The sequence below is a fragment of the Urocampus carinirostris genome, chromosome 9 (genome assembly GCF_059441175.1).
Source record: "Urocampus carinirostris isolate Australia breed hairy pipefish chromosome 9, RoL_Ucar_1.0, whole genome shotgun sequence".
NCBI classification, from domain to species: Eukaryota; Metazoa; Chordata; class Actinopteri; order Syngnathiformes; family Syngnathidae; genus Urocampus; species Urocampus carinirostris.
In genome coordinates this window covers 21,028,595-21,052,270 of record NC_142357.1, presented here as the reverse complement: position 1 = coordinate 21,052,270, position 23,676 = coordinate 21,028,595, and the positions used below count along the sequence as shown (strand labels likewise).

Below are 23,676 nucleotides of genomic sequence, written 5' to 3'. Positions count from 1 at the left end.
TACTTCAACAAACTATCACACCAGATTTGATGGAAAACTTTAAGCTTGGTAGCGCGCCATTTTCTTTCAGATTTCCTGCATTCTCGTTTAAGGGATCTAGTTTCATCATTAAACCAAGGTGTGCGTCTTTTAGGTCGTGATTTAAGCCGGATGGGCGCTACTGAATCCAGGGCACTAGCCAGGGTAGCATTGAATTCATTCAATTCAATTAAACTGTGATGGTTTTAAGATATGTTTCAGATGTTCTAGTAGGCCTTTTCCAATATTTTTGTTTTTGTACATGCCATCTTTATTTTGCGAAGCATCGTAGCCTGGCACTTGAAAACTCTGTGTAAATTAATTTTATTTGTATCTGATAATCCTGCTCAAGGACAATAATGAAGTATTTGTACTCCAATGTTGTTCAGATTTATATAAGATATGTTAATGTATGTAGTATACATTAACCCTAACCCTAACCCATCCTAACCCTAACCCTAATCCTAACCCATATGGTACATTGGGGAGGTATGGGCGCCACCATGCTGTACTTTCCCAAGAATGGTGCCCCTACAACCCTATTGGTTGAATGCCCACCCACCCATGGTACATCACATATTTCTTCTCATTTGAAATAAAACCATCTGAAATGAGGAGGATAAAACAATAATACAAATCAATACAATCTACTTAGTTTTCTATTTACTAATTTTGGCAGATTTTTGATACAATAAGTGATACAATAAGTTTGTAAAATGTGAATTATTATCGTTTGCAAAAAAATAAGAGATACTTCAAAGTACTTAGTGGCCCTCATAGGTGAGATAAGAAAAAACTGTTATTAAATTAAAGAATAATAATAAATAAAATCCACAAATGTCATAAACATTTTCCTAGAATAGTATTACTCAGTACTGCTTGCCATTCTGTTTATTTTCATTCAGTCGCATCCATTAATTATTAACACAAATATATTTATAACAAAAACAAATTTAAAACATGTTAAAATTCCATTAACTGTTTATGAGGTAATTTTAGTACCAAAGTTCTTGACAAAATAATATTTTTAAATTATTAAATCATGAATATAGATTCCACTGTAAAAGGTAGTTCAAACAGTTTAAATGTTCATATGTGGAAGTGAAAATAAATAAATACAAATGACTACAACTATAATCCATCTTTTTGAGAAGATACATTCATAAATATTATTTTTAAATATTAATTAATGAATAGTGTTTACAAAATAAATGGGAAATATTTCAATCGATCCTAAAACTCTTTTTTTTTTTTTTTTACCCAACAAAATTCAAGGTCTGGGTGTGCATTATACCAATGTTTAACGGAAGAATATCAACGTAATTTAGCCATGATTGATCAGTTGACCATTATCAATGACCACATTTGCTTAGCTTTGGATGCAACAGGAATCAATCCTGGATTCTGGTGGTAAGAGCGCCGAATCCCTACCACTAGGCCACTAGAATTGTAAAAGACATAGGATAATGCATCAGATTTAATCTCATCATTTTACTGCGCCACGTTGTACTATACAGTGTAGTAATGGAGCATTATGGGAAATAGTTCAGCCAACCATCGTGGTACTTTGACTAAAAATGGTGAGATAATAGTGAATGCATTTTTCTATGTCATTATATCTGTTTTTGTTACTAATGCTTTTATTGGGCCAGACCGTGAGAATATAGTCATTATAGACATTAAACTGGTCCGCGTTACAGAAAAGTTTGCGGATCACTGATCTACAATACCGTTTTACCACAAGTGGTTAGGATTGATCTCCCTCACTACCGCGTCTCGGGTTCGATTCCCGTTTTATTTAAACACAACATTTGAGCTGAAAAAGTAAAACAATTTTATACAGATGTTTAGGAGTGCACGATACACATGAATGCATGTTTTACAAAAATAAGTTCGCCAATACAAACAAAAACAAGTAAAATTCGTCCACCCTAAAATTATCCCTGAGTAGAATAACTCGGTATTTGTGTTCGCTTCTCCCCGCCACAACCGCTTTCAATTCTGTTTATTTTCCTCTTACTCGCATCCATCATTCATCCCGTGGTGTCATTTCCTCTTATTTTCTTCCCCGTCCTCCATCATTGCCCGCTCAGCTCCTCTGGATCGGCCGGCGTGGGAGACAGGGTCCTGGCGCAACTCTTGACTGAGATGGACGGCGTGGAGCAGCTCGGCAACGTCACCGTGTTGGCCGCCACCAACCGACCGGACATGATCGATAAGGTAAACACACGCCAGGCTCCCCTTTGGTCCGTGATTGATAAGTCTGCCCCCGTCCAGCACTCGCCTCCCCCTTCCGCCACTGTTATTCATGATTGATGAAGTTAAAGGTGCCTCTCTTCACTCTCCCTTTGGGACGCTGTCATTGCTTTGTTTGCCGTGGATAAATACAACAACACGTTTCATTTACTTTGTTTGGCCCTCGGGAGAAAATACAACTCACAAAGTGATAGTTTGTATCCTAGATGGGGAAACAAATTCACACACCACTCTGTTGTGCCCGAGTTTTTCCTTCACTCATCATAGCATCATTGCTCTTCGGAAAAAAAAAAAAAATGTGTTCATGTTTGTGCGTGAGTGCATGTATTTGTGCTCTTTAGTATACCTCTTTATAGGTCCTTGGCGATTCCCGCAGGTGGGTAGAGTAGCCCAAGAATTTACTCAAGTAAAACTACTGTTACTTCAGAATAATATTACTTGAGTATCAGTAAACAGTAGTCATCCAAATCACTACTTGCGTAAAAGTGAAAAAGGATTTGGTGAAATAACGTCCCGTTTATTTTTTTTAAAACAACCATCAATCAGATCATCAAACCATCAAAATCCATTCAATAATCAACAATACACTACAAGTCTGTGATTTTAAGTCTCTGTCCTCAGACAGTCTGTCCTGGTAAACCCTCTGTGGATTAAAATGAATACAAAACATATATATATATATATATATATATATATATATATATATATATATATATATGTTTGTGTAAGTGCGTGCGTGTATGTGTGAGGCTAAATTTATATACGCTGCACAAACAGATACAGTGTAAAAAAACGAAAAACATTCCTAACCTTGCCCTCAAGTGGCATCGGTGGTTGTTTGAGTTACTGGTCAAATCTGAATTAAAAAAAAAAAAAAGGACCCTGCCCAAATAAACGTGCTTTTTCATAGGTGCGTACTTACGTCGAGGTGATTTAAGTAACTGGTTCAATGTAGCCTGATGTAGCGGAATAAGAGTACAGTTTCTTCTTTACCAGTCAACTCAACTGTTTTTTTTTTTACATGTATTTTTCTTGCCAGTGTATAAGTCACATAAAAGGTGTAGTCCAGAAACAAACGGAAATATGATATAGATGACATAACTGGCATCTGTATCACAAGGCAAGAGTCTCTCCTTAAGAGTTTTAGATATAATGTCAAGCTTTTAAAGTTACATTTTTTTACTCTGTGTTTAATTAACATCCCGGTAAAACAAGCACTGGAGTCGACACTTCTGTATTTGTTTTTATTCTGAATATTTTGGGCACAAATGAGGTACAGAACAAAGCTGTTTGATTCACAAGTTTGCAGGTAAAATGGCTAACAATTACTTTTATACTAAGAGGGGAGGTTATGACAAAAACAAAATTTAAGAGGAAGTAGAAAATCACTGCTTCACACAAGCCCTTTTTCTGGACCAGGGGTGGCGAACAAGTTCGACACAAAGAGCCGAACTTTTTAACTGTGAGAGTCAAAGAGCCACACCACACACTGACCTGCCATGACAGACAGACACACATAAAAACACATTATTTCCCTTAACACACTCCTCTCCTTTCATTACAACAAGCATTGTTCTTGTGTTGATTTCAGGGAAAGTGTCCACCCTCAATACACACACAAAAAAAAAACTAAACATGAAACGAGGCAAAGAGCCACAGTATATAGAAAATAAGATGAGGCAAAGAGCCGCATTCTTATTGGCCAAGAGCCGCATGCGACTCAAGAGCCTAGTGTTCGCCACCCCTGTACTAGACCATGTCTGCAAACGATAAACACCACTTGAAACCTTGTAGGTGCTGAATAAAAACATATTGAATGTACATATCAGGATGTCAAAAAGTTAGATAAAGAAGTAAATAATTATACTCAAAAAACTGAATTTTAATTAAGTGCCTTAGTTACGACTAAATAAGTGAAGGAGGTATAAATGACTTAAAAAACAAATAAATCAGACAATCATTACTGTATGTGCAATGGGACATTTTAGTATTACAACACAATTTGTAAATAATGTTTAGAAATAACATGGCGAAATTTGGTCTTGCGATACTTCTTCCCAACACTGATGAGATGTAAAACATCTAATTTTTCATCCAAACGGCACGATAGATGAAGAACAACTTTATTTCCGTCCTCGCTTCAAATCAACTCCACATCTTGATTCATTCACTTGAGGATGATTAGTAGGACTTGTCTCCCTTGTCATGGGTGACCCTTCCGAGAAGCACTTTTCTACCTTCCTCTTTTATCTCCCTGTCCTCCAAAAGCTTCCTCTGCTCTCTTATCCGCCCATCTCTGAGCTAATGAAATTTCCTGAGTGCTGATCAAAGGACGCGTCTGGGCCTTTTCAAAGGCACACAGGAAGGAGAGCGTCCTGGCTTTTTTGCAAAGGGCAGACGACTCGTCTTTTTTTTTTTTTGTTTACCCCCTCGTTGCTTCTGAGCCGTTGCGAATAAATATTTGCTCGGGTGACAGGAGGAAGCGTCTTGTTGTGAAATGGAACCTCCACCGATATACAGGCTCGTACCGTGGCTTCACGGTCTGGAGAACTCGTTTTGAATGTCTGTTTTCTTATCATGGAATTGATTAGAACGGAACACCTTTATTGCCATAGCACAGAGCTCACTGCAAGCCAAGAGATATTTTAAAAAAAAAAATACATTTCATGATGATTAATATTCATAGCTACAACTAACCCATTACTTTAATCGTTTATGTTAGTTGAGTTGAAAGGTCATTGTGTATTATTTAGTCCCGTCTCGTGGTATCTTTTAGGGTGGCAGTAGCCCTAAGAGGCCGCAGGTTTGGTTCCCGGTTCCTCCGTGTTGGGCAAGACACTGAATCTCTAATGCCCCCGGTAAGCAGGCAGTTGCCTTGCATGGCTGACTGCTATCGGTGTGTGTGTGTGTGTGTGAATGGGTGAAGCACATTGTAAAAGTGCTTTGGGAGGTCTTCTGTGTCTTGAAAAGCGCTATATAAATACAGACCACAAATAATATTTCAGCCATTAAAAAGACAATATTGATTTGAATAAAAGGAACAATTCTCATCTCATCTCATCTCATTAGCTACACCGCTTATCCTCAGTAGGGTCGCGGGGGTGCTGGAGCCCATCCCAGCAATCATCGGGCAGTGGGCAGGGGACACCCTGAACTGGTTGCCGGCCAATCGCAGGGCACACGGGGACGGACAACTCACTCGCTCATTCACACCTAGGGACAATTTGGACCGGCCAATCCACCTGAAATGCATGTCTTTGGAATGTGGGAGGAAACCGGAGTGCCCGGAGGAAACCCACGCAAGCACGGGGAGAACATACAAACTCCGCACAGGAAGTCTGGAGCTGGATTTGAACCCACGTAGGAGGTTCCCAAGACATGAACTGTGCCGCACATGCGCTAACCACTGCGCCGCCGTGCTGCCCGGAACAATTCTGAACATGCATTTTTTAAATACTTGTAGGTGTTTTATTTTTTTAAATGTAACATTAGGCTCAAAAGGGAGCTGATATGATTGTCACCCAACTTGCTGTTCAAGTACATTACAAGAAAAATGATGCACTTTTTCACCTTGAGTCTTGCTAGTTTATATTGTTCCCTGTGCTTCGTAGCATTGTTTTCAGTTGGATTACACAATAAGATGCCCTCTAGTGGACAAATTTTGCACAGTGTCCCTTTACAGCATTAACTCACCCAAAACCCTTTGCATTAAAGCCGATTTAACATTAAACTTAAAACTTTGAATTAAGCTGGACACATTTTCTATGCAGTTAATATGTCATTAATTTGTTGATTAATAAATTGATTTATCATCAATGTTTATTAACCTTGTTATTTTAAACTGTGATATTTTATCTTGTAATTGTTCTTGCACCATCAGAAGTTAATTTTTAATGTTGTTGTGCATTTCTTGTCACAATGACAATAAATTATCTTCTATTAAAATTCTAATTGTTTGAAAGGCAATTTTGAAATATATTTTTCACTAGTCTACCCTGAAAAGAAAATAATACAACAATTTGTTTTAATAAATAAATCGAAAACGTCAGGCAGAAATATTTAGTAAGTAATCTATTCCTCAAAAAAGCCTACCTTGACATTTGAACTATTATAAAAACAATATTTAGAAAAATACCTAACAGGTTTTGGAGTAAAATAAAATGACTTATAAATACATGAAATATAGGTACCGTATTTTCCGCACTATAAGGCGCACCTAAAAGCCTTTATTTTTTTCAAAAGCTGACCATGCGCCTTATAATACAGTGCGCCTTATTTATGGATCAATTTTAAAATTGCAAAGTTTTCCAACTAACTTGCAGCCGCCGACTAGATTTTCCCCCAACGCCAAGTAGTACGCGGTGTATGCTGGGATTTATTTACCGGCGTTTCATTGGCTAACCAATGTGTCAATCATCATTTGAATCGATCGCTATTGGCTAAAGTTATTCGGAGGTCAAGGGGCGGATCCTTTTTATCATTTACAGGCTGGCATTGGCTTAAACGGCAGACAAAACCTGCAATTGGCCGAAAAAGATGTGTCAATCATCAGTTGAATCGATCACTATTGACTAAAGTTCTTCGGAGGTCAAGGGGCGGATCCTTTTTATCATTTACAGGCTGGCATTGGTTTAAACGGCAACACAAAGCCTGCAATTGGCCAAAAAAGATGAATGTTTACGGCACGTGGCTGACGGCATAGAGAAAGCATTTTTTTCTATTCTGTATTTGAAATTATTTTATTCTCCTGGATTTACTACCCTCACGGATATAAGAGGACATTGGCTGCACATTATTATGAACACAACGACTTCGGTGAGCTACTTCGGGTTTTATATTGTCCCTGTATCTTGTTTCAGACTGAACTCGATGTTTCTGTGATAAGCGGTGCAGATAATGGATGGAATGGAGTGTCTATTTTTAAATTAAACTCAATTCCAAGTGTTTATTGTCATATGCACAGTAAAGTTGCGAGCGAAAAAGAAAATAGATACTAAGGAATGGTTAGCATTTCTTGAATCCCAAGACTTTAACCTTCCGAATGATGGAACGATGCATTTGAGTGACATCTTACGGACACCGCATCTGCACGTGTTCTCGACACGTATTTGCGTCTTTGCAAGCTTTCGGAATGTTAAGGGGGTAATAAGTTGGACTGAACTATCTGACTGTTTTGTCAACGTTCCCATTGTAGCGCCTTATAATCCGGTGCGTCTTATGTATGTCAAAAATAGGACCAAAAACTATTTTTTCGGGGTGCGCCCTATAAGCGGGTGCGCCTTATAGTGCGGAAAATACGGTAGTTACCAAATTGTTTGCTAAACAATTTAAGTTGAAACAATACAAAGATAATCAATTTTCAAAAATTATTTTCAATCATGAAAGGCAATCGATCGTGTTTGTGTCACGTCACGTGCACATACCTTGAAGTAGACAGTTGGCCATACTGTTTAGGTCCCACACACTCGATTTGATGTCACCATGGGTCTACACTAATTTTGTTGGGTGTTCAAATGAAACAGGAATGTGTAAAACGTTGTTTTTTTGTGACTTAATCGTTTATTTCGAATTACTTTTTAACATCTATCTAATATTGGGGCACACACGGATGCAGCAACTCCTGGCTCTCCCATTCCAAAAAAAGCACGAAAAGCTTGTCTTTGGACTCCAGCTACGCATACATCGCCGTTACACCACTACACCCGACAGGAGCTTATAGACATTGGTTAACGACATTGATACAACATCAACAATGAATTGTCAAGACCACCGGGTGCTCCGTGGATAGTTATTGGTTCCAGGAAGTAGCGAAGGCGGACTCGCGAGAACAGAATCTACTGCTGCGGCTACGTAACAACTCTCACAGCTACAAGCGGAGTTGAGCAAGTAACTCACCAACGTTATATCCATTACTTGTGAATCTGATGACCTGGAGCTACACCTCGTGTAAAACCGACTGTTGTATTTTACTCATCATAGAGACCTGGCTAAACCCAAAGCTAGTGTGCAGCTAACTAGCTGCTCGCTACATCGCTTTTTGCACTGAAAGGGGAATCCCTCCAATTTGTTGGACTATTGTTTAATGATAATAAAGCCTATTATTTCATACTGTTACCTTGTGAGTGGAGGGCCAGAGTAAGAACCTCACTTGCAACGTGCCCTCCTGTTATAGTGGACGCATGTCATACTCTCGGACAAAATTTTTTTCAATTGAATTCCTGATTGTCTAAAACCAAATACAATGTCTCCTCATCTGGTGAATGGAGGCAACGCGACCCCTGATGATGGCCCAGGTCCGTTAAAACGCTTTGCCCATGATAGTGGCGCGTATCCCAGCTGAAAATACTTTCAGAAATCGCATTATTTCAACCCTAACCTCAACTGCACACACTTTTTCTAGCGTGTGTGAGTCTTTGTACATTAGTAATCATTTGTTGTTGTTACTTAGCCCAGAAGGTTAAAAGACAGCCAAAGAGTTTTGATCGCCTTGTTTCCACTATCAATCACAATAATATTGAGGTAAACATTCTGGTTTACACCAAGCCAGTATGGCCGTCCCTACTTGGGTTGCCCAGATGTTCTCATGTGCTTAGGAACAGTCAGTAGAAATTGGCGAATATTAATTGTCCAGAATCTGAAATTATGAGAAGTCCGATAGTTTAAAGTCCAAACTTTAAGTGCATGATTAATATATCATAACAGTTGCCAATTTGATAATCTATTTGTTATTCGTTAATCAATGAGTTGGTATATTCCAAACACTACCCGTTATACATCAATCTCATAGTGTTGTTCTTTTGGGAGGGAAAAGGGGTCCAAATTTTTATTTTACCATAGACCTCGTTTCCTGAACTGTCAAACAGATCCATCTCCACGGCGGCGGAGTGACAGCAGCTTCCTTCTCTTTGACAAGAGGCCGCCCGCTAATGTCCAACTGCTTTTGTAGCCTTCAAACCGTTTCCATTTAGGAGCACTTGTAGAGGGGGGGCTCTTAATTATGTAAAAGGATGGTTGTGGTGGGGGGGGGGGCTAGTCTTTTTGTTGCTGCCTCGGACAGATGGGAAGCCCCCTGCATTTCCCCTCCGCGAGTGGGCCTCTCAGGAAGTGGTCTCCCAGGCAGCTGAGAAATCACATCACCCCCCTCGCCTCCATGCCCCACCACTGAGTATGAGAGCATAGTCACTTTTGATGCAGTGGAAGACTGACAACGTGATACAGATCTTTATGAAACGAATTTTATCCGATCCAACGTTTGTCGGGCAGATGTAAACACACACAGATGCCGTTGGGTTATCATTACAATGCAAATAACTGGCAGGATATGACGAGGGGCGGGTGGGTGAATTGGAAATGGTGATGAATGGGGGGTGCCGGGTGTCAATGCAGTCATTGTCAGCTGTTGGTGGCAGAGAAGAGACTCTCGGGGTGCTCAGCTGTTGAGTGGGGAGGGGGTTGCACGGCTGCAGGAAGTGGAAACAAGTGGAGAGAAAGTGAATTGACTCCAGTGTGGACGGAATGGACGTGTCATCTGTTACTCAAACATCCACACAGGAGAATAAAGTTGTTATTTTATGATGATAATTGCTCTTGTGATTTGGGATGGACACTCAGTTTGAATCTGAAGTTAGGCTTGTGTAGTGGTCAAGGTTTACATTAATGATTGAGTTTAAAAATTTGTGTTTAAGTTAAACCAGCCTGTCAGGCTTGAAATTATAGTTTTACTGAAACATAGTAAGTAGTTACAGTTAAAAGATAGTTAAGTAATGAAAACAATTGAAGAGACGTGTACAAAAATATGTCAAGCAGTGAACTCTTAATTTTTTTTTGTCCAAAATTGAGAGCTTGCAAGTGAACACTTTACGAAAATACACCATATCCAATTCGTCTCTGAGCTTCAAACCATTCCAATATATCATTCTCTATTACTGGGTACTGTCCAATATGTTTTTTTTCTCCGGGCATATTAAATTGCAAATAATAATTTTACAAACACGTGATAGTTTTAAGTTAGTTTCAAAAGAACAGTAACATTTTGTTATTTGTTTCATGATATATTTTAGGTAACAGGGTTTCAAGTGTGCTAGAAATATCTTTCAGGTGCAGTAATGTCTTGTTTTTCGCGCAGGTTTTGATTAAAAAAGAACCCATGATAAGCGAAATCTGAAAAGTAGAAACCTTTATATTTTTTTTAAATCATTACTGTATTATACACTGAAATATAAACAAACAAACCATTTTTAACACATAAAACAACCGTGTAAACATTTTCATTTTGTTTATTTATTTTTCAACTAAATACTGTACCGTCAAATAATAGTAAGTTGGGTGACTTTTTAGCCAACCAGAATGCACAATGCAAAACTTTAAAGTAGTGAAACATTGAAAAGTAAACCGCGTTAGAGCAAGGCATTATTTTAATTGACTTTGTTTCAAGAATAGATTTTCAAAAATCCGCTTCTAGCCAGGATTAGGGTTTCAACTCAAGGTTGGGATTATGCAATTGTTTTTAAAATAATAAAGTAAGTGTTTCCAATTATAGTTTAAAGACAGTTTTGGCTTTCAAATTACATTTTCAAGAGAGGTTTATGTATTCAAAATAGAATTGAGGTTGTGTTTCTCTAAATTAGGGTTTAAAATTAACTAGGGACTGCCAAATATTTACTTTCAACCCTTCATCAAGCTGAATGTTTATACTTCCTTCATTTTCCAATGGAAAATTTGAGTTTTGTTATATTTCCTTGGGATTAATGGTGCGGAAAACTCAAACGCACCTCATACACGAAGTGACAAATTCGTTGGAATCACAGCCCAGCCAGCATCGAAAGACAGCAACGGGAACGTGCTGTTCTCTCGCTTCCAAAGTGGGAAAACAAAATGTGCCGTTTCATCTTGTTTACTCCACATCTGCTGCAAATCAGGCGCAAGGGGAAGCATCGCGGCGTTGTGCCTCCTTTGGCGCCCAAAGCTAAAATAAATATTGAATCAATCGGCGGGAATTCCACGCATGCCTTTTTCCGCCCCGGGATTGAATTTTAATTGAAGGTCGTGCCTGCCAATTAATCACTTTGTCGCCTTTTCCAACCGATGAATGTGATGGCTTTGCAAATGTGGACGAATGTGGGAGGACGCAACGGCCGACCCCTTCCCTGAACCCAATTGCAGAAACTTCAAATTAAGTTACTTGAAAACCGGAGAACCGAATTGCACTTTTTTGAGGGTCAATTATTTGCCCAATTGCAAAAAGTGTCTTTTTTGGATGTCAAAGTATGCCAGTAATCATATTTTCTGAATGGGTTTGCGGAATTGGAAATTGAGGTTTAAAATAACGATTTCCACATTCTAATGGTCTCAAAATACGGTGTCCAGACACTATTTGTCACATTTTGTAGTTGGAGCCAAACTTAGAGAATCCAGAATGGAGGCAGGTGTTCTCAAAAAGAATCATGGTATTTAATAACTGAAGTAGGAACAAAGTAGCAAAAAAACAAGTTGTCTCAAAAAATGAAATGTCCAAATAAAACAAAATCTGACATGATAGTGGAGAACAGTAAAAATGACAACCAGGATGACAAAGGATTGACCCGACACGATGTGCTGTCCGAGCAGTGAATATACATTTTTGGGATGATTTGGAACCGGTGTGTCCAATTCCTTACCCGCTTGGTGCCCTCTGGAGTAAGGAGGCGTGTTAGATCCTGGCGGTATTATTTAAAATGTTTGTAGTTAATGTTTTGCTTTACAATTAGTTTCAAATGAATGCTGCGGTAAGTCTTTCAAACTAGGATGGGAGTTTTTGGTTATGATTTTCATCACTCCCAGATTAAATTCCAAGTAGACTTTCAACAGGTTAAAAAAAAAAAAAAACTAAATTTAAATTTTAAATTCCCCTAAGGCATTGAGGTAAAATATAAGTGTATTGACAGTGTTTGGGATTCAATTAGTTTTAAATGAGAATTTCAAGTTTATTCCTGGGTTGGCAAGACAGGGTGAGTTCTTCATAGTAAGGTTTCAAGACAGATGTATTATTAGAAATTGCCATTTCTTGCATGGATGTGGATTTTAAACTGATTAAGGTTGCGAAAGAGTTTGGTGTATTGGGGTAGGAGGTTGTATTTTTAAATAGATTCCAAGTCGGGTGCAGGTTGTCAAAATTGAGTTAGTTCTTTGTTTTAGTGTGTAAACACAGGTTTACAGTATGCAATTGACGTTTCCAGGCTCATCTGAAGTTTCAAGAAAGGGTTTGTAGAAATTGTTTAGGTTTCAACTTGTTTCAAGCCGGATTCCAGGATATCAAGCACGGTTACTCATTTTAAGAAGGGTTTAAAGACATGATGATGTTTAAAAGTTGCATTTCAAGCAGCAATTGGATTTCAATACAGCCTTGGTGTTTGAAATGAAACCATGATTAGGGTTTTGAGACCGGTTTAGGCTTTAAGAATTGTTTCGAAATAAAGAAAGGCTTTTAGTCTCTGTATTTTAATCCAAATGAACTTTTCAGGCCTCTGCTGCGGTTTGAAATTTGGCTGCAGATCGGAAAATAGTAAGTAATGAGATTAATGACCTCTCCCTGACATCGCTAAAGAAAGCATTGCTTCCATTGCTTTGTTGTTAAAGTAAACCGGCCATTTGTTTTGGAGCCTTGCTATCTGGATGCTTAAAAAGGATTGCGGCGCCACAGATAACTGACAGATGCTTTTTGTTTGTTGCCCTGTTTGTTGTTCTGTAGCCCAAGTGAGCAACTTGGCTCTCATCATGTTTCGAAGGGTGACCAGCAAAACCCACACATGTCAGTGGACTTGATAGGAAGAAGAACACGCTTTCTTCTAAGGCCAACACGAGACATTCGAGATAAGATAAAATACGTTGTAAATTCTAATGACGGCAAACACAAAGCTGCAGTGGAGTTTCCTCGCAGGAGAGGGCGCCAAATTGGACCATCAAATTACACACAGTTTGCGCCATCTAATCTGTCATATGACATGTCTTTCTAAACGTTTGGTTTAAAGGGAAGTCTTTTTTTCATTTTCTCAGACATCAACATATGTGCAACTTCAAATGCCATACATTATATTTTTTAGAGTAAGCCTTTAGCAAATGTAATAACAAAATCTCAAGAGTAGCATGGTTGAGTACATTTTTTGTTGGCGAAAAAACTGAGATCTGTATTATGAAAAGGCCAACCGATATTGGAACACACAATATGTCATTCAATTAGTTGGAACATTCTGAATTATTTAGAGCCTCCCTAGCTGTATTAAAAAACTCTTCATTCATGACCAAAAACAATATTGATTTAGATACTCCACAACAGATGCCCAAGTATTCAGATGACAACTCTCCCATTTTCACATATTGCTACCTTCCCGTCAAATAACTTTGAATCCATTGCAAAGCCAAGCCCCTGATACCATATATTTCCAGTTTTTTTTAATAGTATATGATGAATGGTATCAAATGCTTTTTTTAAATCAATAAATACCCCAACTGTGTATCTCTTATTTTCTATGCTATGGGTGATTTCTTCTACTGCATCAATAATAGCCATTGTTGCTGATCTGTTTGTTCTAAAACCATATTGACTTTCATTAATCAATTTATGTCTATCTACAAATTGTTATAGTCTATTTATGTAAAGTTTCTCTAATATTTTCGAAAACTGAGGAAGCAGAGATACCGGTCTATAGTTTGTAAAATGTGTTTGTTTCCTTTTTTGAAAATTGGTATAACTTTTGCTGTTTTCATTGTATTTGGAAATTTGCCTGTTAGAAATGATAGATTACATATGTAGGTCAATGGTTTCACAATGCTATTTGTAATTTGCTTAACTAGTACCATATCGATGTCAAAACAATCCATAGACGTTTTGTTTTTACAGTTGTTAACCACGTCTAAGATCTCTGATTCCGTAACCCCAGATAAAATACGGTAATTTAGGAAGAAAAATAAGTTTTAAGGTAAATTTTGGTCACTTTTTTATTTATCCTTGTGCTTTGTAACACTCATTTCTGATCACACTACACAACACAGCTGCATCTAGTGGTGTAATGTTGCACCGTGTCCTTTTTAAGAATACATTACGAAAAATATTTTGATAAAATTGGTTTATTTATTACCCCTTAACGTTCCTCAGCATGTTGGTAAACAAAGTTGTGTCTTCACGATGTCACCAGTCACAGACATATGTCATGCCACAAATCATTGGACATCTTAAACTCTTGGAATTTAAAATATGATAACCGTTTCAAAATGTACTCATCACAGAAACATCACAGTCTGAAACAAGATTGCTCACCTATAACATCTCCTGGGAGTTAGCTCATGATACGATTCCTCTCAAATATGGTGTGGTTACGTTCAAGAAAGTCCGTCTAAGACCGTGTAAAATATATATTCCAAAGTACATGATAATGCCGACAGATAAAAAAAAAATCCACCTAAAAGCATTCCTGCAATGATCGGCGAGCTTCTTTGTTTACGTCACTTTGGCTTCATAACGTCCCTTTAAAAATAAACCGACTCATCAGATGACTTCTGGTATACCCATTGGCCTATGACATTTTGATTGACACAATTTTTGGTCACTTTCACGGTCCTTAGCCTGTGACAACATTTTGAGGGCCCGTATTGAAAACAATGTCATGACCAATTCAGCTTCAAACATTTTGAGACAAATGTGGATGGACACATTGGTTAGCCAATGAATTTCCAACTTAAAGATGTACACATTTACGGTGTGTATTCAAATCAGGGCCGAAGGTAAACTTCTGTAAAGCTAATTGTGATTCATTTATTGATATTACTATTCACAAGTTTGCACAATCCTGGATTCTCATTTCAAAAGAGAAGTTAAACATTTAAAAACTCTTACTCAACGTCTAAAATTGGCCGAAGTAAAATACACCAATATACGTTTTAAAGGCTGTGAACTGGTCGTCTCCAAATGGCCGCTTTTGGAAACACTTTGACCTACTATTAGAAAAAATGTGTAAAATGCAGTGTTTAGTTTTTCAGGTTGTAATCTACTTTTACAAGGTACTTAGTAAGGCCTCAAGCTATTGTCTCACCTGTTTTCCAGCAAATATGCCCATGCTCCACTCTTTTGCGGGCATTTGATTGCAAAAAAGAATTCAGGCGAGAATAAAAACCTTCTATTTCTGCGTGTTCCATCTCATTTTACTCAATCTTAGTAACACTTTCAGTGATTATTTAAGTTTGAGACAATACTTCAGAGTGTTACCTTTCAAAAGAGACCAAAACCATCCATATTCTCCAAATGGCTCAAGAACAGCATTCAATTTACTTTGAGTACGTCTTGGATTGGGATTTTAGGTAAATTTTTACAAAAAAACTGTAAGGGGTTAAGTCAGATTTGTGTCAATCCCTTTTTCTGTGTCTTGGCTCGGGCAGACTTTTTCATTCAATAGGACGTCATAAAGGTGCTCTTTGATTTGAAGCAGCCTGAACATCTGCCAGTGTTTCTGGCCAACCCTTGGCCAGTTTGGACTTTGGCTAATTGCAATCACGCTCTGATTGCATTCCTGCGTCATAGCAGGGTGCACAGTTAATATTCGGATATTAGCTCAAGTGGAGCTTCAACTACTTCCTTTAAATTCAAAAGTGCATCAGTGATTGCCGCCACGCGGCTCTCTGTCCCGTGTCCTCATCAACGGCGTTTCTCAGCTCGAAGCCATGGAAAAACTAGTCTGACGTTTCAGTTTATTGGCATTGCAAATCGGAAGCAGCATTTCATGGAGGGCTGTATTTATTCTGGGAAATGTTTGCAAGTATTAGGATTCACTTCATTTGTTAATGCTGTTTTATAAAGGGACATAGTTTATTATTTTGTCAAGTCAAGTCATGTTTATTTGTATAGCCCTTCATCACAAAGAGTCTCAAAGGGCTGCACAGACCACAGATTATTGCAAACCACAGACTATTATGACACCATCCCCTGATCTAAAACCTACATGAGGGCAAGGAAAAACTCAAAAAGCTCAACATGAAGAAAGTGAAGTGTGTGAAACCTGAGTTGAATATCCTCGAGCGAAATGTATGTGTGTAACATACACTGCTCGTAATTGCTAACTTCTGTCAGGAATGCACCGGGAAGCGTCTGGCAGAAATCGTCGGCCCACCTTTGGCCATGTTCCTTTTGTTTTGATCTTTCTTTCTTGAGGCGGATGTACAAGCCAATGCTTAAAATCATGATTATTATTAAATATCTAACATGATATTGATACAGAGCAGCGCTGGTCATGGGTTATATTTATTTATTTATTTATTTATTTTCTACTTTTTTGAGGATACGTAATACAGACGCTGCCCTACTTACGAACGAGATACGTTCCAGGCGATCGTTTGTAAGTTTAATTAGTTCGTAACTTGCTTCAGTGCTCTGTTTTGTTTGGAATGTATGTCTAAGGTTTAAAGAAGTTTGTTTAAGTCTTGTATAAGTAACCTCTATTGTTTTGTGATAATAAAAAAACATAAAATAATATGCTCTATAAAGATAAATAAAGTTAAGTGTAACTTACTTTTGGAAGATGAGCTTCAGGAGGTCATTCTCCGTGTTAGAGAGTGGCCGAGAAAAAGCGATCCAACCATTTTACTCAATCGCATCAAGCTTTCTGATTCCACTTTAATTTCAAAAGAAATGGCTTGTCTCTTTACACTTTAACACCAACCATGTTGAATGATGCACGAGATATTAAAAAATAAAAGTATCAAAGTTGGTAATACCGTATACAGTGGGACCTCGGTTATCGCGGTTAATGGGGACCAAAACCACCCGCAAAAAGTGAAAATCTGCGAAGTAGCTACGCCCCTTCCAAAAAAGAAAAAAAAAATCTCATCTCATTATATGCACCGCTTATCCTTATTAGGGTCGCGGGGGGGCTGGAGCCCATCCCAGCCATCCCCGGGCAGTGGGCACGGGACACCCTGAACTGGTTGCCAGCCAATCGCTAGCTGCGTTCTGCATCGACGCACAAGCCGAGTGATCCACCGCTAAGAGTCGTACAGCTGGGCGATTTTCGGTCCGCCCGGGACGATCGGAGACAAATTCACGACAGGGTTTATACTTGCGCCGCACCGCGGGTGCCCTTTCGGTCGCTTCCGCGAACGAGCCCCTAACCCCGGCGCGGGTACTTTCGGGCGCGATACGCACGACACCGCGACAAGCTGAGCGGGTCGGGCGCCCGGCGCGGAGGCCGGCGCACGGCGTCTCCCGGCCGTGCCGCGATGGCTCTACATGGCGCTACACGGCCCTCGATGGCTCCGGCCGACAGAGGGGCGGCCGCGGGGGAAAGGGGTAGCTGGGGGGACCTGTGGGGTCAGGGTGGGGGGCGGTGAAGCGGAATCCGCACCGAAACCGCGCGCCAGGAAACGAGAACGGCGCCGCGTGCTAGGGTCGTCGGCCGAGGGGGTTTCCCGCAAAAAGTGAAAATCTGCAAAGTAGCGACGCCCCTTAAAAAAAAATATATATATTTTTTTTTTAACCATTTAAGACCGCGAAGCTCTGAAGCCGCGAACGTCGAACCGCAAACTAGCGAGGTCCCACTGTAGTATGTTCACACACGAACTCGGAAGAGGAAGCCAGATTTCTTCTTCGGGGTGGATGCTGGGTGAGCTCTCACAACACCACACACGGTGGAAAGAAGCACTTTAGTACTGTCCTGCACTCAGAAAAAGGTACACAATACAAAATCTAACTTAACGCAATGTCCAAGTATTTTACGTCATCCCGAAAAAAAATCTTCTTAACTCAAATGTTCGTAAGTAGGGGAGCCGTAATGTGCCAATACCTTTGAAAAAAATCTTTGCTACATTTTGGTGCAGAAGACAACGTACGCTTAGAGGAAAGTGATACTTGAAAATGTAAAGTATTGTTATAGACCTGATATGGTTATCATGCTAAGCACAAAGAGAAATGCGTATAACATTACTTTTAAGTTGAAAGCCATCAAACTTTCCAAACCGGGTCAACAATGAGCTTTTACAACTAAACTTGACATCAAAAGTTATTTAAAGATACATATACAGCCTATTATACGATGTACCAAAACAGTACATCACAGTGACGTTCCATGACGTTTTTGTCTTGGTGTGGCACAGTCAGATTCTCAAATGAATGACCTTCATCTTATTCATCATTTGATTGGCGGTGGGAAAAAAAAGATGCATGAACTGTAGCGTACAAAAAATGTTTTATTTTCTTCCTTCATTAGAGTAAAAGTATCAATGCATAGGTAATCCATAATCCTCATTGTTTAAAAAAAAAAAAGTACTGGGTAGCCTGACTTTATGTTAGCTTGCTAACACTATCAGCAATTCTATGTTTGGGACTAGAAGCAAAATGGGGCCTAAAAAAATCCAGCCCGACCCAGGCCCGCTGGCAATACAGCCCGACATAGCCTGTGCCTGACAAATTGACTTGATTTGCAGTTCCGAGCCCAAAACAAACCTGCAATCTTATATTTTATTTGTGAGGACTCGGAGGAGAAGAGGAGATCTACAATAGCAAATCAAAGCCTTTCTTTTGTGACTGAATTTAAGTTCCATAACCATGTACATATTTTATAATTCCTTGTCTGCAGATATTACATTAACCAACAACTTTCCAACATGGACATATATTTTTAAGAGTTGATGGGAACATTTTGTGGCCGTCCATCATTTTTATGTGTTTAAAATTGGGCCATAAAGCAGCAGTATGTTCTTATGAATGTAGCACCAGTCTTTAAGAGAGAGGGAGGCAGAAAGACAAAGAGCAACAATGACAGGTGGACAATAGACAGAGACAGGAGTTATTTGAATTGACATTGCAAGACATTGCAAGTACGGTATGTGGTTTTATTTTTTTATTTAACTATTCACGCATCTTTTAAGGATACATTTTTATAAAAATACATTAATTTATTTAAAAAAAATAAACGCAAGAAAGAAGCCCCAAACTTAATGATTGACATTTTAGGCCCACCTAGGCTGAAATTCAGGTCTGACTTGGAATCTTACGTCTTTCGGGACTGAGGTGTGCCCCAAATCACAATCCTTGGTCTCACTATCGCCCTCTGCTTTGAGGCAAGAAATAGGCGCGCATTACTATGAATCTGCATACGCTCAGCACAGTAATACATACTTATTGTACTAATAAGTTTCATCATGTAAAGTGAAAAGTCTGCAATTTTGAAAAAGAAAGATCTTTAACACTGAAGAAATATAACCATATACGTTTCAATTTATAATTCCATGATAACAGTTGAGTCACCTTGCCTCCCTTACTGCACATCACTGTTTTTTTTTCTAAGATTGTTTTTTTTCGTTATTTTATTTTATTTTTTTACTAAACTCTTGGACCATAAGTGTAAGTCACGTGCGGCGTTGAAGTTTTTTCATTGCGTGTGAAGCGAGTCTCGGGTCATTCGTGACTTCCGCCATTCTCAATTTGCATGATCACACTCTGGCTCTTCTGTCGTTAGGATTAAAAGAGAACATGCTGTCCTGGGCCAGATGGGTGGGTGGTCATCATCGATGGACTTTTTGCGTCGCTGCAGATAGAACACGATGTTCTTGATAGCGAACGTGTGCATCTGCGCTCTCGCAGTCTTCCAAAGTCCCCTTGTCGTGTTGCAGCGGAGAAAAATGGCCGTGGCTCAGTTGGGCTTCAGTGACGATGCAAAACAAAAACATTTGAGTGTGTGTGCGTGTTTGTGAGCGAGTAATAGGATACGGATGATCTCTGGGAAAGTGTGTGTATGTCCAGAGAATCCCCAGGCAAGTATCAAACTTCAAGAGCTGTATTAGGATCAGTTTACACCTGTTTTTGGTGGGTGCGTTTAAACATGTTTGTATGTCCGTGTGTAAATCCTTGGATCTACACAGACTACATTCATAAAGCTGAATCAGATTTACATTCTTATGTTAGTGTAATGGGAAAGCATGAAAAAAAAATGTGATGATGCCGTGTCTCACGTCAAATTTGCTTAATCTGAAACTTGTGTTGATACCTAAACTGATACATTAGTGGTGGAAAAAATACCAAACTATTTTTGAGTCTTTATTTTCATTTTAAGGATACCATGATCCATCCATCTATCCATCCATCCATCCATTATCTGCACCGCTTATCCTCAGTAGGGACACGGGGTTGCTAGGGCCCATCTCAGCTATCTGCGGGCAGTGGGCAGGGGACACCCTGAAATGGTTGCCAGCCAGTTGCAGGGTACACAGAGACAGACGAGTCACTCGCTCATTCACACCTGGGGACAATTTGGACCCGCCAATTAACCTGTAACGCATGTTTTTGGAATGTGGTAGGAAACCGGAAAGCCCGGAGGAAACCCACGCAAGCATGGGGAGAACATGCAAACTCCACACAGGAGGTTCGATCTCATGACCTCAGAACTGTGCCTTACACGCGTTAACCACTGCGCAGCCGTGCTGCCCGGATACCATGATGATAATCATAATTATTACCAAAACTTGCAATTTCTGTAAGATTGTAATCTAAATATACCACATTCACACTGTCCAGACTTAACTCTCATATACAGCCTTCAAGCTATTTTGATCTTTTTTTTTTTAAATAACATACTAGCCAAGAGCTGATTTGTTTATGATTATTTACATTTTGTTTCTTAGTTGCCAAGTTATATAAACGAGGCAATTTTAATGCACAATACACTAATTATTTCTGTCAAGTCTCTGTTTATGTTTTTCAGATGTAAATCTTACAAAGTATAATTATCGCTTCAGCAGATGTGGATCAAGCAGCACTGGCGGGTTGTTTAACTTTTTTTAGTCAGATTTCTGGATTCCCCTTTTCAAATATATTTTTAACACTGCATTACAACTGTTGAAGTCCAGTATTTTCGTGCACGTAAAAGATTGAGAATGGGAGGTCACAAGTTAAAGTCTTGGCCTTGTCAAGCCTTACAACAACAACACAAATCAGATATTTTTGTGAGATTGTTCACATTTCCCCAAAAATGTGGCTTGTGACTTTTGATTGCCATCATATCCGGCTTGTGCAGTAGATGTCACACACAGTGCATTGTTGGCGGAAGTGCTCATGGATGCTAACACCGTAGCGTATCTAGCAATTTGAAAGTTGTTGTGCTACTGGAGACTGAAAAGAGTTGCCCCCCGAATATGAATTAAATCCAAAACCTCACTTTTCTTCCTTTGAATACGTTCCATGTTTTCGTTCTCCGTTTAAAAAAAGTTAAAAGAAGCTGAAAACGAACTCCGACAAGTTTTACTTTGTAATCAATGCTTAAATAAAACACAACCTAACTTAATCTTGCGACCGCTTTAATAATTACACTTGTATGCTTGTCTGTGTTGTGTTGACAAATGACCCAACCACCTTTCTGCATGAAATCGTCCCCCCCCTTGCAGCGCAAATGTTCCTAAAATGTCTCTGTATCTAATTTTGAGGCAATGTACAAGAACAGTAAAGCACAGAGCATTCGCATCTTTTATGCGCAAGGGGAAACATTTAATGCCAGCTTAGGGCACCCGCGCCCTATAGGGCAGGTGCGCCTCCAGTGTGTTAAATTCTGCGCCCTTTCTCATGATGCGCCTTGCGGGCGTAAAAATACAGTACTCAGCTAATTTTGGCATATGTCACCATTTTCTACCTTAAGGCATGGTCACACAGCCTTTCACGGGCGTATCACAGCTGAATCACGGCCAGAAATTTCTGCCCGTGAAGCAGACGCGGTGGAAAATGTGCGAAATTGGCTAAACCCGCTGTTTACCCGTGGCATGCCCGCGAAACAGACGCCGGCCACTGTTCCGCGTCCTTATCGCGGGTAACCGCGGCTGCATCGCGTTTGACCGTGCTTACACACGCTAATGCACGTGATGACACCGCGATACAGGCGCTGAACAAACGTGCTATGACCGTGCTCCACCCGCGATTACCCGCTAAAATTTCGCATCCTACCCGCGTGTAACCACGTCTTGGCCGCGGCCGTAGCACGTTCGTACCGCGTCTTTACCTCGTGTGTACCACGTGTGCCGCCCGCAGTTACCCGTGGTCTAAAGTTTTGAGCAGCGCAAAACTTTTTCGCGCGGCCAACCGCGTGTGAATTTCTTAACGCGTGTAAAGCACGGCTGTATCTCGTCTGTATCGCGATCTCTAAGCGTCCAACAGCGTTTGCTTCACGGGCAGAAATTTCTGGCCGTGATTCAGCCTCGATACGCCCGTGAAAGGCTGTCTGACCGGGCCTTTAGATCTCATGCTAAAGTTTCATGAAAAAGTGTAAGTAAGACATTTGAAAATAGATGTACAGTATTTGAAATAGACTTGAATTGCCTAATGTTGACAATTTGATCAATATTATTATTATTTTTTTTTTTTTAAATTCTGATCTGAATATGTATTTACGCGTGCAATGAGAAAATTTCTCAGAATTCAGTGACACAAATTAAAAAGGTTTTTTAAATGTTGCCATTTGAATATTCATTATTTTTTTGGGCATAAGCTAAATTTTGTACAAATAATATTAAATACATTTTGAAATGATAACATGTTTGTATTTTTTGTTGTCAGCAGATCGTTTTAACTTGATAATATTGTCCGTAGCTCACACCCAGGAAAGGTGTTAGCAGCCCTGTTGTATTACATAGTAATACCTCAAAAGTGTGAAATTTACCAAACGACCTTTCACCCCAATTTAGGGTGGTACCTTTAACACAGATCATGAGGAAATTGGTTTCGTTAATGCACATTTTTATTGAAACGTATTCTGCAATGATTAAAAATTGGTCACCTGACATATGTTGTGTTGAAACAAGGTCATTTCTTTTTCTGCGAGAGGCCTACATTTTCTCCGTGTGAAACAGCACACAGATGTAGCAATACCCTGCTCTGTCTGTAAAAAATAGTCAGGCCGATGAAGAAATCTGCCTGCTCTACTTCTTGCAAATTTGCAGGGCCTTTGAGTAAAAGAGACAATTTAGTACCAATTGGGGAGCCCAAAAGCAAGTTTTGCCTTGACAAAAAACGATTCACCAGATTTACTTTTCACTGCGTATGTGTGTGCGCGTCTGTGTGTTTCATAAGAGTAGGAAATGAGAGCGCTTTGTGTTACCTGGCAGTCGGTCCTCCGGCATGTGTCGTCTTGCCTCTTGGCAGGCTGAGACCACCGGCGTCCTTGGAATGCTCCCCATTCAGGAAATCTCGTTCATTCTCATGAAAGGCAGCTGCCCTCCCGCAATAAATGCTCCAAAGATGACATTTTTTCCACCCCCAGGAATGTTTATTCCAGGTTAGCTTTGGAACGCTAGCAGAGCGCGCTTGCTTTAAAAAGTCACAACGGGTGGAACTAGGGTAGGGGTTCTGGGACCCTTTTTAGGGCCTCCTCATCCATAAAGTAATTCAAGGCCAGTGAAACA

At 39.6% G+C, this 23,676-nt stretch overlaps 1 protein-coding gene across 1 annotated transcript in view; it reads left to right on the top strand.

Moving 5' to 3' along the window:
- afg2a (AAA ATPase AFG2A) overlaps window positions 1-23,676 on the top strand; it is a 195,670-nt gene that overhangs the window by 62,951 nt on the left and 109,043 nt on the right. Inside the window, exon 15 of the mRNA XM_088344838.1 lies at window positions 2,112-2,238. Within this exon, the coding sequence (XP_088200964.1) occupies window positions 2,112-2,238 (127 nt within the window). The remainder of the gene's footprint in view (window positions 1-2,111; window positions 2,239-23,676) is intronic.